General features: G+C 35.4%; 1 protein-coding gene and 1 long non-coding RNA gene across 3 annotated transcripts; both read right to left on the bottom strand.

The window, feature by feature from the left end:
- Window positions 1-1,205: 1,205 nt before the first annotated feature.
- Window positions 1,206-11,433, bottom strand: ptger3 (prostaglandin E receptor 3 (subtype EP3)). Of its 2 annotated transcripts, none has more exons than XM_065264938.2 (2): window positions 10,325-11,433; window positions 1,206-2,490 (listed from the first exon to the last, which is right to left on the bottom strand). In XM_065264938.2, exons 1-2 carry the CDS (start codon window positions 11,177-11,179, stop codon window positions 2,128-2,130), a joined length of 1,218 nt encoding a protein of 405 aa, XP_065121010.2. In that variant the 5' UTR covers window positions 11,180-11,433; the 3' UTR covers window positions 1,206-2,127. The 2 variants fall into 2 exon arrangements, with proteins under 2 accessions (XP_065121010.2, XP_065121011.2); XM_065264939.2 differs by having other exon boundaries at window positions 11,012-11,433.
- Window positions 3,326-5,206, bottom strand: LOC135757888 (uncharacterized). The gene is made up of 2 exons (XR_010536366.1): window positions 3,878-5,206; window positions 3,326-3,580 (listed from the first exon to the last, which is right to left on the bottom strand). It is a non-coding gene; the product is annotated as an uncharacterized lncRNA (long non-coding RNA).
- Window positions 11,434-12,351: the final 918 nt, after the last annotated feature.

The following is a 12,351-nucleotide window of genomic DNA, read 5'->3' as shown; positions in this document are numbered from 1 at the left end:
GTATTTGGTGATCCTTCGTAAATGTAGAGACAATAATAAGGAATATAAATGAGTCCAAGACCAATTTTCTCTTCCTCCGCAACAATTTTCAATCATTGTTTAAGCCCTCCATGAACTAACATTTCCCAAAAATAAAGAAAAATAAAATAATTGGAAGGGACCTAATTGACTGTGACACTCAAGATGGCTACCAGGTAAACAGTTCTTATTTTTTTCTCTCCAGACAAAAGTTAAAATTTTGTTTGTCATAGTACCTAGACAACTTTTTAGTTCTCATTACCGAAACATGAGTTTGTAAATGCATATATTTAATGTAATATCATGTTGCGGTAATGATATTTTTTGATAATGATAATCTAAAAATTTTAATAATTCTATAGGAAATATTTTTTAGATCCTCTAAAAATAATGGTTATAGTAAGATTGGCTTCAAGGGCTTTTAAAAAAAATCTAATGCTGGACACCTTCTAAGTCTGGATTTCGTGAGAATCACCCATATGCATATATAGCTCTGAAAAAAATTAAGAGACCAATTCAAGATTATTTTCAGTTTTTCTAAAGTTACTATATAGAGGTATGCGTTTAAGTATGCGACTATCATTTTTGTTTAATTCTGTCAACTACCGACATCATTTCTGCCAAATTCCTAATAAAATAATGTTATAATTTGAACTGATTTGCCGAAAACAAACAAACTATCAAAAAGATGCAATGTTTTTAGATCTTAAATACTTCAAAGAAAACAAGTTTATATTCATTTTTAAAGACCACAATACTTTTTTAACATGCATTTTAGGAATAGTTAAAAAATAAATATTTGAAGGAATAACCATGATTTTTATCACATCTTATATGCATCCTATCACGCTCTCCGTCTTTTACATTGCTATTGTGTGACTCCTGAGGTTTGCTTTTGTTGGAATTCAACAAACACTAGACTGAAATGGTCACAATAAAGATGATTCAATGCAAAACTGGAGTGGTCTCTTAATTGTTTCCAGATCTGTATGATGTTCAATTATGCATAAAATGAGCAAGAACACAGCAAAACTAAAGGGCCTGATTTAAAAGACGTGTAGCATCTGCATCACTTGCAATATTTCACAATTGTTTTTCATTTTAATCAAAGCCTTTTTTGTAAGATAATTTTGTCAGCATGGAATAATGTAAAGCCTTGGGTAAAAAACACATTTTATGTCTCACAGTATAACTACTGGATCTTTAATATTCCATAATTTGCCATAAAGAACATATTGGAAAAAGGAGGAGCAAAGCTTTATTTGCCCCCTGACAGCTAGCATAGAAAAAGTAATTTCCTATAATGACTAATCGACATCTAAATAAGGTAAAATTGCCTTCCATTTGAGTTTTAGAGGCCTTGCTTTTATCACACATACAGCTCTTTTGTTGGGAAATTTCTAAAATCTTGCAGATTAACAGATGCTGTACTGCGAGGCACTTGGTGTGCGCATCACATTCAAAATGTCACTTTGAAAGCAGCTGACCAAAGTCTGGAAACGTTTCAACAAATTCAGCAAATCTATGTTGCATTAACTTCACTCTAAAATCCAACCCGAACAATTCAAACCAATAAAAACAGCCACCTGTGGTTATGAGCTCTGCAGGCTTGGCATTGAGAAGTGCGCACAATAAAACGTAATTATAATTTTTAAATTAAATATAAGACCATTCAGTGCTTTCTTGTGAGTGCAAAATGAGCTTTGATATTTTATATTTCACACCATATATTAACCATTTCAACCAAGAAATATTCTTTCATTTCAATATAGCAATTGGCATATATATAAATATGTTTTCTTATGTAATGCCAACACTGGTTCAGAAGAATTTAAACCAACTCCATGGGAGCTGGCAAAATCAGTTTCTTATGCTTTTTGTTTTGCCACGTTTCATTTACTAATATTGCTGTTCTGCATACCTTTACCGGTCAAGTTCAGTCATTTAGTTTTACTTCAAAGGATGTTAATTACAAAATCCCTTTGAATATATTGACTGTGACAGGTCAGCTACACAGAAGTGACTGCGATTACATGCTGGTTTCATCACAGCAATTCACAGATATTCCATTGTATTTCTTATTTTGAAATGCTATTAACCCTACTTCAGTCACTGTTCCCCATTCCCCCCACTCAAATTACAGTTCTCCACATTGAGGGATTGTTTCTGAACGTTCTGATCGTTTTGAATAGCCTTTTTATTCAGGACATCTAGAGGACATTGAATTTCCTTCTGCCCCTCCAATGAGCACTTGGATACCGCACTGGCAACCTGGCAGAACTTCCTCAGAAGAATCTCCCTGAGAAGCAGGTAAACCCACGGATCCAGGATCTGGTTGAGTGAAGCCAGGCGTATGGCTGTGAGAAAGAAGTTGCAGTCCATCTGTAAGTCCTGATTGGGTGGGAAAGATGCAGCGGCAGACTTGCAATGATGAGAGGATGTGTGGGTTGAGATCATCTTTAGCATAAGAATCTGCGGAAACGAGGGGAGGAGGCACCACAATCACGGTCACATTATGTGAATAATTGATGATTACGTCATTAAAAATGAAAAGAACAATTGTTTGTAATATTGTGGGATATTTAATCATGGTTTTTTTATCAACATGCAGTGTTCTATCCCAGGTGAAAAAAAATTATATTAAAAATATACTTTAAAAAAGTGTACTAAGTATATTTTCTAGATTTTGTACTATTTTCGTCAAATCCAAGTATAGTTAAGTGTACTCAATTATGTATTAACTTCAACTTAACACCTATTTGATTACACATCAAGTGTAAATAGTATGCTAAAATGGAACAACTTTTTTTAAACTTCAAGTGCACTAAAATACACTCCTGAAAATCAAGATTCATGAGTAATTAAGCACACTTACAGTACAATTGCATTGTATTGCCATTTTAATGGAAATACACTTAAAAAGCCATTGCAGCACAAATTATAGTTGCGTTTAAGTACATTTTGTGCATACTGCTATCATACTTATAATTAGTATAAACTATGTTAATTTAGTATGCTTCTGTAATATTTCAAGTGCTCTACAAATGCACTTCCTAACTATTTTTAGTGCTTTTAAAGTGTCCCACTATGACAATAATAATGTTTTTAAAGTGAAGTTCAATTACAACCTAAATATCATAAAGACGTACTTTCAGTGCAATATTATTATAGTGTATTTTTATATTTTAAGTATATTTAATTTGTACTTTTATCCCCATTTTGTTATACTTAAGCATGAATATTGCAATTACACTACAAGTGTATTATATAAAAATTCAGTTCAAATGCACACAAACAGATTACAAACTGCATTTCAAAAAAGGATCTTTATTATTGACACAAAAGTAACACACAAAACAGATATTGGCAAAATGGGAACCTTAAACAGTCGACTTTCTTTGAAATGCCGGGAAGAGAACAATTGCGAACAACTTGTACTATATGCACATCTAGCTCTGATTTGAACTACTGGAGGCCTTGTAACTGGCATTGTTGCACTTCCTCCGTAGAAGGTCCCGGATCTCTGCCACCTCAATGTTGGGAAATCACTCCCTCACTGCATCTGTAAAACAGGAAAGAGACATTTCAATTTTATTTATATAGCGCTTTTCACAATTTGTAGTTGTTTCAAAGCAGCTTTACATTAAAAGAAGCAGGGGAAACATAGAAAAATCAACAGACAATATAAGTAGCAAAATACAGCGGCTATGAATAAACTTTACAAGCGAGCAAATTAATAATGTCTCGTATAAAAGAGGGTGCTAAGTTGAGCCAATGTTGGTTGACTCCCCGAGGTTGAAAAACCCCTAGGAGAAAAACCTCAGGGAGGAACAAAAAGTCCTAGGAGGAAAAGATATACACATATATATATGGGATGTAAACGGATAAGGAGATTTAGCGGGTTCCGTCGGTAGTCAGGCATCGGCTGGGCATCACGTTGAAGGGCAGCCAGTAGATCAGTGGTGTGTTGACCTCCACGGCAGCCGGAACTGGTCCGTTTGTCTCAATGTCCTCGGGTTTGAGGACGAGACAGGGAGAGAGAAACAAAATCCTATTAGTGTAGGGGCCATTCACATGTAATGCAAGTGTTACACAGTGTTGTGTTTTAATATATGCTCGGTTCCAGACAGGCTAGCTATTGCGGCATTAGTAAATTACCTAGACAAGTTATGTGAATGCTTTGTTCTGTACAAGCTAACTTTTGCGAGATAAGTATAATATACTAGTCAAAATATGTGAATGCTTTGTTAAAGAAAAAATTCTTAAAGAATAATTCCGGTATTAAACACTTTGAGTCTCATTTCTGGTTTGTTTTGGATGAACTACAGTGTTGGTCACTGAAATTTTGACAATGGGTCATGTCTTGACTTTTTGACTTGTTTAGAAGCGTCTCTTGACTGCTTCAGAATGGAGGTCAAGGGCCATGCACAAGCATGTCATTAAAACAACACTTAACGTTCATTTTTAAAACCGAGTGGTTTGTGGTTTTCGTTGATGATTAAAAACAAGTAGTGTAGCAAAATACAGTTTCTGTCGTGTTTTATTTGGCATTTTGTAAAGTTCCATTGACTTCTCTTGGAAATGAGACTCAAAGTGTTAAATGGCAGAATTATCCTTTAATGCAGTGGTTCTCAATCCTGTTCCTGGGGACCCCCTGCTCTGCACATTTTGTATGTATTCCTTATCTAACACACCTGACTCTAATCATCAGCTCATTAGATGAGAGCTCCATGAACTAAGCAAAGTGTGTCAGGTTAGAGAGACATACAAAATGTGCAGAGCAGTGGGTCCCCAGGAACAAGATTGAGAACCACTGCTTTAATGGACCATTTCACCCGTAGAAACATTAATCTTTATTGAAAGTGTCTCATATTTGTAGTGGAAATGTAACATACATTTCGAATTTGGTGCCTATTTGACTGAAAAAGGGGTGTTTGTAGTCTCACCCCCTCAACAAAGATATTGGACTTCCTTCTTTCAATGATGCAAAATGATGATTTTTACATCATTGAAAGAAGAAAGTGCAACACTGAAATCTGTATTTCTCCTGTCTCAGGAAATGATGCACGAACATTCAAAAACATGACTGGGGTTCTAAAGATACTAGGCTTAAAGGAATAGTCTACTCATTTTCAATATTAAAATATGTTATTATCTTAACTAAGAATTGTTGATACATCCCTCTATCATCTGTGTGCGTGCGCTGCGACGCTTCGATAGCATTTAGCTTAGCCCCATTCATTCAATGGTACCACTCAGAGATAAAGTTAGAAGTGACCAGACACATCAACGTTTTTCCTATTTAAGATGAGTAGTTATTTTGGTGGTACAAAATAAAACGTAGCGCTTTTCTAAGCGGATTTAAAAGAGGAACTATATTTTATGGCATAATAGCACTTTTGGGAGTACTTCAACTCGCCTGAAAAATCCGCTCCCCTTCTTCCTCTCATAATGGGAGAGGGAGGGTGTTACTGCGCCGAGTCGAAGTACTCACAAAAGTGCTGTTCCGCCATACAATATAGTTCCTCTTTTAAATCTGCTTAGAAAAGCGCTACGTTTTATTTTGTACCACCAAACTTGCTCGTATAACTACTTGTCTTAAATAGGAAAAACGTTGATGTGTTTGGTCACTTCTAACTTTATCTCTAAATGGTACCATTAAATGAATGGGGCTAAGCTAAATGCTATCGAAGTGTCGCAGCGCGCTCCAGCGCTTACGTGCACGCACACAGATGATAGAGGGATGTATCAACAATTCTTAGTTAAGGTAATAACATATTTTAATATTGAAAATGAGTAGACTATTCCTTTAATACAAATGGGTGAAGTGTCCCTTTAGATTTAAAGTGATTGACTGTGTCTGATTCACAGACATCAGTTGGCAAATCATTTCAGAGCTTAGACACTTTTGATATTCTAGGAATAATTAAGAGACCAGAATTTTGCGACCGCAGTGTACGTGTTGGATTGTATTCTGATATTAATTCTCTAAGATACGAAGGTGCTGGGCCATTTAAGGTTTTATAGGTGATTAATAGTATTTTTAATTGTATGCGATATTTGACTGGTAGCCAGAATGACATGGGCATGAATTAAAACAAGATTAATGATTAAACTTACATCATTTTAACACAGAAACCTCTTCAGCATCAGCAAGGTCGACCACATGGTACATGACCTCTGTAAACACAAACATGGATAGACATCATATTAAAAAAGAAGGCAATCATACAACTTTAAAATATATTTTGACTCCAAGCTTCTTTACAACAGCATCTAACGTTAGTTTATCTTAAACTTAACGTGAAGCTGGCTTAAGTTGGTTACTAAACAGAATAAAGCTATTAAAACAGGCTTGCAAAATAAGCAGCATCTATCAGAACTACAGCAATGAGCTTTTAAACAACAAGAGATCGTCTATATCGTTTAAAATAGCAGAAAGAGCCATTTGCTACAGTTAGCTGAACATCTCCAACACAAGTAATCTTGCAGTTTTATTTAAGTTTTAAACATCGAATTGATTCGTTTATCAGGCATTTTGCATGTAACTTTGCTCACTGAAAAACCGCATGTTGAACTTACTAACGTTAAGTTACTGTGTACCGTCACAGTGATGTTTCCTGTGTGTGCTTTAAATTAAAACACTTCTCGCATAAAGACAAAAATAATCACAGTGAAGAACAAAATAGGAACAAATACGGAACAGATCTGCGCGATGTAGAGGAATGAAAGTCAAACTTACCTCAGCCGTACTGTTTAGCATGAAAACGAAAACCGAGTCACTCAGTAGCGGTTTGAATAATGCCGTTGATCCTGATTGGTGGGAATGAATGGGTGGGTGCAGGTGCATTCTGGGAATTGAAGTCTTTTGCCCTGGCGTTCACATGCTGCAGATGTAAATTTGACTACGAGTTCCAAGATGCATTGGATGTTTCAAATGTTTTTTTTTTCTTCATTATTTTGGATCCTCTGCTTGCACCTTATGTACTTTTTATAATCTGCGTTTTCACACGGATTTGTTCTTTATACTTTATCAATAATAAAAATATAAAATATTTTTATAAAATGTATAACGTTTACAAAACATGTTTAGTTGACAAACATGTTGACAGTTATTTTCAGTGATGCTCAGATTTTCTAAAATAAAAAAAACTTTATCAATTAAATCACATTAGCATAATAATACATGTATTTAGTAAACGCACTTGTAGATATATAATGTTTTTATCCAGTTTTTATGTTATGTGTGCTGCCTCGAACCTCCCACCCAGCTTTGAAAACAGAGACAGCACCTCTGTCATTAACCCTTCACACCTCACAACCAGCACTCCTCACATCCAGCTTTGAGGATTCCTGGGGCCTCATTTATCAACAGTGCGTAGAAAATGTTCTATATTTGTACCTACGAATGAAATTTAGAATGTGCCTAAGTACAAAAAAATCGGGATTTATCAAACGTGCGCACGGGGTTCGTACGCACATCAGTAAGTAATCCTTGATGATAAATCCCACTTGTTCTTAAGCACCATGCTCGTGCACGTTCATGGTCATTTGCATTCCGAAACGCCTCCGATGAACCATATATGGTGACAACACCTCCCGTTATAAGTCACGTGGTTGTGCTTTTTCCCTCATCGCAATAATGGCAAAGAGAGCGAAAAAGAGGATCTTTACAGACACAGAAATTGAGTTACTGGTGGATGAGGTTATTAACACATTTGTTTGGTTCACTTAATACGGGGGGAATGACTAACAAAAGAAAACAAATCTGCATGGGAACATGTTACCAGTGAGTTTAATTCCGTTGGGAGAACACTTCTAGAAATAAAAAAGTGGTTTGACATTAAATTATCAGCCAAAAAAAAAAAAAAAAAACGCGTCACAGCACACCGACGTGACAATGACAGAACTTACCTTGGACAGCCGCATAACCAGCATCATCGGCGCGATCTCTGAAAACGCGCTCCAGGCGGAATGGATGATTTGCAAAGTCTTCCAATAATGCAAGATAAGCCACTGTGTCAAGCATTTGACGGAGCTTTCTAATATAGGGTTAGACACTAATTTCATTAACTTCAACACTGATTTGCAGTTACTTTATTAACAGTAATCATTTTTAACACCTTGGGGTGGATAATAAATAGGCAAAGTGTTCTTTTAACGCTGGCGATGGACGGTCCTGAGTAGTAACGCTATTCTACCACTAGATGCTCTGCGTACGCATACTCCGAGGTGTGTGTATATTTACACACATTTCTACATATAAGTGCAATTTGATAAATTCCACACTTTGCGTAAAACTGTTCCTACGCACACTTTACGCACACTTCTGTTCGTACGCACGCTTGATAAATGAGGCCCCTGGAAACTTCCACCAGTTCCTATACACAAGGTTTCTGGATGTTTCACGAGTTTACTTCTGAGTACGTTTCCAAGCACTCTGCCTCATTTATCTGGCAAACCTAAAGTTTAGCAGGGATTTCCCATCCGTATTTGTCCGGATACAGCTCTTTTGATGCAGTGTATACATTTTATTATTCTAACGTATTTTATGAAAGTACTCTGATATGCAACTAAAAATACACTTATTTTAGAGTGTACCGTATAAAGTGTACAGAAGTCACACTTCTAATGAAGTGAGATCATAGTACACTTTAAAAAAGTAAATTAACAATTAATTTCCAAAAAATATACTTCCCATAAGTATATTGAATTGTCACTCTAAGTATGTCAAATTTAATACACTTAAAAAAAATAAACTTCTATACAATTTAAAATACATTGACAACAAAGTACACTTTCAAAAAGTACATTTAAAAAATAAATTAATTACTGGTAAATTAGTATACTTATTTTTCTGGACTCTTAAGTTGAACTTAATTACATCTTTTTTTGAAGTATACTTTCAAAAAGTACAATTAAAAGATAATTGAATTTCTGGTAAATTAGTATACTTATTTTTGGACTCTTAAGTTGAACTTAATTACATCTTTTTTGAAGTATACTTTCAAAAAGTACACTTAAAAGATAATTGAATTACTGGTAAATTAGTATACTTATTTTTTTGACTCTTAAGTTGAACTTAATTACATCTTTTTTGAAGTATACTTTCCAAAAGTACATTTTAAAAATAATTGAATTACTGGTAAATTAGTATACTTATTTTTTGGACTGTTAAGTTGAACTTAATTACATCTTTTTGGAATTATACTTTTAAAAAGTACATATTAAATACTCTTTAAATTAAGTACAACAAGTAGAAGCATACTTGTTTTATACTTCATGTACTTCAATCATATTTCTAATACACTAAAGTATACTACTTTTTTACCTGGGATGTTTATTTTAACACATTTTACTATAATAAATTAAAATTTGACAGATTTTACACCGATTTTTGCACGAAGCAAATTTAAGTGAATTCATTTATGTTTATGATTTTCTTATAAATTGAATTTAATAATTAACACAAAATCTCAACCAGTATTACATAAATGGAAAGAATCAACATTTTGTCGAATGTCAACTCGCTAGATTTACAAATTGAGTTTTTCTACATTAAAGATAATTCGGAAATTGAAAAAAAATTTTTTTAGGTACACTAAGGTCAGGGAAAAAAACCTTTAAAAATTTACTTTTTCTGTCACTGGGTTCATTTTTGTACCTTTATGGGTATACAGCACCTTTTGGGGTAAGTACAGTACCTTTAGGGACCAATTTTGTACCAGTTAAATGTTAGTGGTATAATACATTTAACTGTACATTTAAAGGGGCACATTATGTCCTTAAGGTACAGTAAGGTACACCATTGTATTTTGTTTTATATACTTGTAAAGGCAAAAAACTAAACCTTAGGGTACCATCCCAGTGACAGAAAAGGTACAGTTTTGTATCTTTCTCTTTGCCAGTGTAAAATAGATTTTACATGGCAGCTCTTTTAAAACATTTTCTTAGATAATTATTTTTTTATCTTTTTCTATACCTTTATTAAAGTAAATCCTAATCCAATTTCTCCTTTTATTTGTTTAGGATTTAGGATCTATACCTACCTAAGAATAGGATAAACATCTCTATAAACGTTCTGCTCATATAACACTGCTTTTTACGTATAAGATAACTTTTTTAATGTTATAATAATAAGCTATACTTATTATTATACCTTCTATCATTTCACAAAGGACAAAAGAGGGGCATTTTAAACCTAAAGGTCTTGGCATCGTATCAAACTGAACTGTATTCACATAGCGCATGCTTACATGTGATAACTACAGCAAGCGTATCTGTAAAAAGCAGATATGATACATACCAGCAGAGGTGACCAACATGTCAACAGGACACACATAATGCCCATCAACTGAATAACAGTCTCTGTTGTTAACCTCTCCCATTGCTTGGATGACTGAGTCGAGCTTAGCTTCGATTTACAACGTGTAACCAATGCACGTATGGTCACAAAATTACAAGATAAAGTGACGAGCAATGAAAATATCCCCAGCACTGCAAAAGTGATGGCAAAAAACGTATTTCCCGTTACGTCCTTATCACCTGTACTTATAAAACACCAAGTGCCTGGCCATTGCAACGTGTATTTTCCCACGCCAGCAACGGGCAACAACGCAAAGAGCAAAACTAAACACCAAATAATGACAAGAATTTGTTTGGTCAAGTTGGTTTTCATGTAATTCGAGTACCAGTGAGGAGCAGTAATGGCTAAGGCCCTTTCAATAGCCATGGCACTCGCAAAAAAAAGAGAGCATAAACCAAAAGTGGTCATGCACACGCCGAAGAAAGCGCAGAGAGTTCCTGACGAGTCCACGTTGTCCCATTTCAGATCTGCTCTGTAAACCGAAATGACTATGGGACTTGTGAGCAACTGGCCGAAAAGATCAGTCAATGCCAGCGACCCAATGCAAAGCAGAAACGATTTCTTTCTTTTGTTTTCTTTTCTTCGGTATGCATTATAAACTAGCAGCATCGCCAGTGAGTTACCCACCATTCCAGTGACCATCATACTGATGGGAAAGAACACGGATACAGATCCACAGCTGGCACTCTTGACGGTGCTGTCCTGTGGAGATTTGGAGATGTTGGACTCCAACATAGTGCTTCCTGCAGAAAGGTTTTGTGGCAGAATGTCTGAAGACCGACATTTAGATGTCATCCTTTTTCGGGGAGCTTGTTCATGGCCCTTTGAAACAGGTAAAGTACTCCGTGAAATCTTCACTTCTGCTTCACTTTCTTCCTGCGCTCTGCTGCTCGAGCGCGCTGAACGGGCGCGCGGTATAAATACAGAGGCGGGACCCTTATGGAAATGTCAAACATGCTTGGAAAGTCAATAGGAGAGAGAGCAAAAAACCACGAGGAGTAAAATTACTAAAAGCAAGAGAAAACCCATTGTTTGTTTATTGTTTTCATGCTGTTCGGTGGACCGGCACCTGCTGTACCCCGTATCTCACAGTAGGCTATAAACCATAACATTTAAACCACACTCAGAACATAATAATTTACCTTATGAACCAAGGGAAAATTTGGCTTAATAAAGCACAAGTCTAACCAAAAAGAGTTATACATGAGTAGTAGCAAGAAAACAATCCTACTATTTGTGTCATTATTCACAAACCATCTAGGTTCACTGCTGATTTTGAACGCAACAAGTGCCACCTAGTGCATGAAAAAAATACTTAAATATCAGTCACTGCAGTGCAGCTGTTTAATGCTCATGATAGTCAGCAATTACTTGAGCATAAAATGTACTACCCTTTTATTGTAATCTGATGCCTTTAAATTAAAAAATTGCTTTTATAAGCTAAAGTTTTTGTTTACGTTGTTGTGTAAAAACACGAACTGGAGTTTAATTTATATGGACTCTATGGGCCAAGTGGAATGGCTTTGAGGAAACAGCAGCGTGGAAGTCAGGGCTGCAGCTAAAACGCGTAAAGGAGTTTAATTTTTAAAGGCATTCCCTAAGTAAAAGTGGATTTGACTGACAGATTTGAATAGACATATGCCCTAAATTATAGAAAAAATGAGTGGGTCCAATATTATTGGTCACATATAGGCTAATGTTTCCGACGCCCATGTTAAAATTGTATTTTATCAGTGGCGGTTTTAGACAAATTTCACTAGGGGGGCCAAGGAGGGGCCAGTGTTTTACCAGAGGGGCGCATAAAAATGGCAAGAAATGATATTTAAAGATTATAGGGGTGGTTACAGGAATTAGTTTAAGACAGGACTAGGCCTTAGTTTAATTAGGAAATATAACTAGTTTTAACAAACATGCCTTACTAAATACATTACTTGTGTGCATTTTGAAGCAAAACAAAGGGCACTGGT

The sequence above is a fragment of the Paramisgurnus dabryanus genome, chromosome 7 (assembly GCF_030506205.2).
Source record: "Paramisgurnus dabryanus chromosome 7, PD_genome_1.1, whole genome shotgun sequence".
In the NCBI taxonomy this organism is placed as follows: domain Eukaryota; kingdom Metazoa; phylum Chordata; class Actinopteri; order Cypriniformes; family Cobitidae; genus Paramisgurnus; species Paramisgurnus dabryanus.
Note: the sequence above shows the minus strand (reverse complement) of the source record. Positions and strands in the feature narration are given on the sequence as shown.

Coding starts and splice junctions, on each gene's coding strand:
- ptger3 (XM_065264938.2), bottom strand. CDS start 11,179: ATGACATCTAAATGTCGGTCTTCAGACATTCTGCCACAAAACCTTTCT. Junction 2,491..10,324: donor CATGTTGGTCACCTCTGCTG/GTATGTATCATA, acceptor TCGTTTCCGCAG/ATTCTTATGCTAAAGATGAT.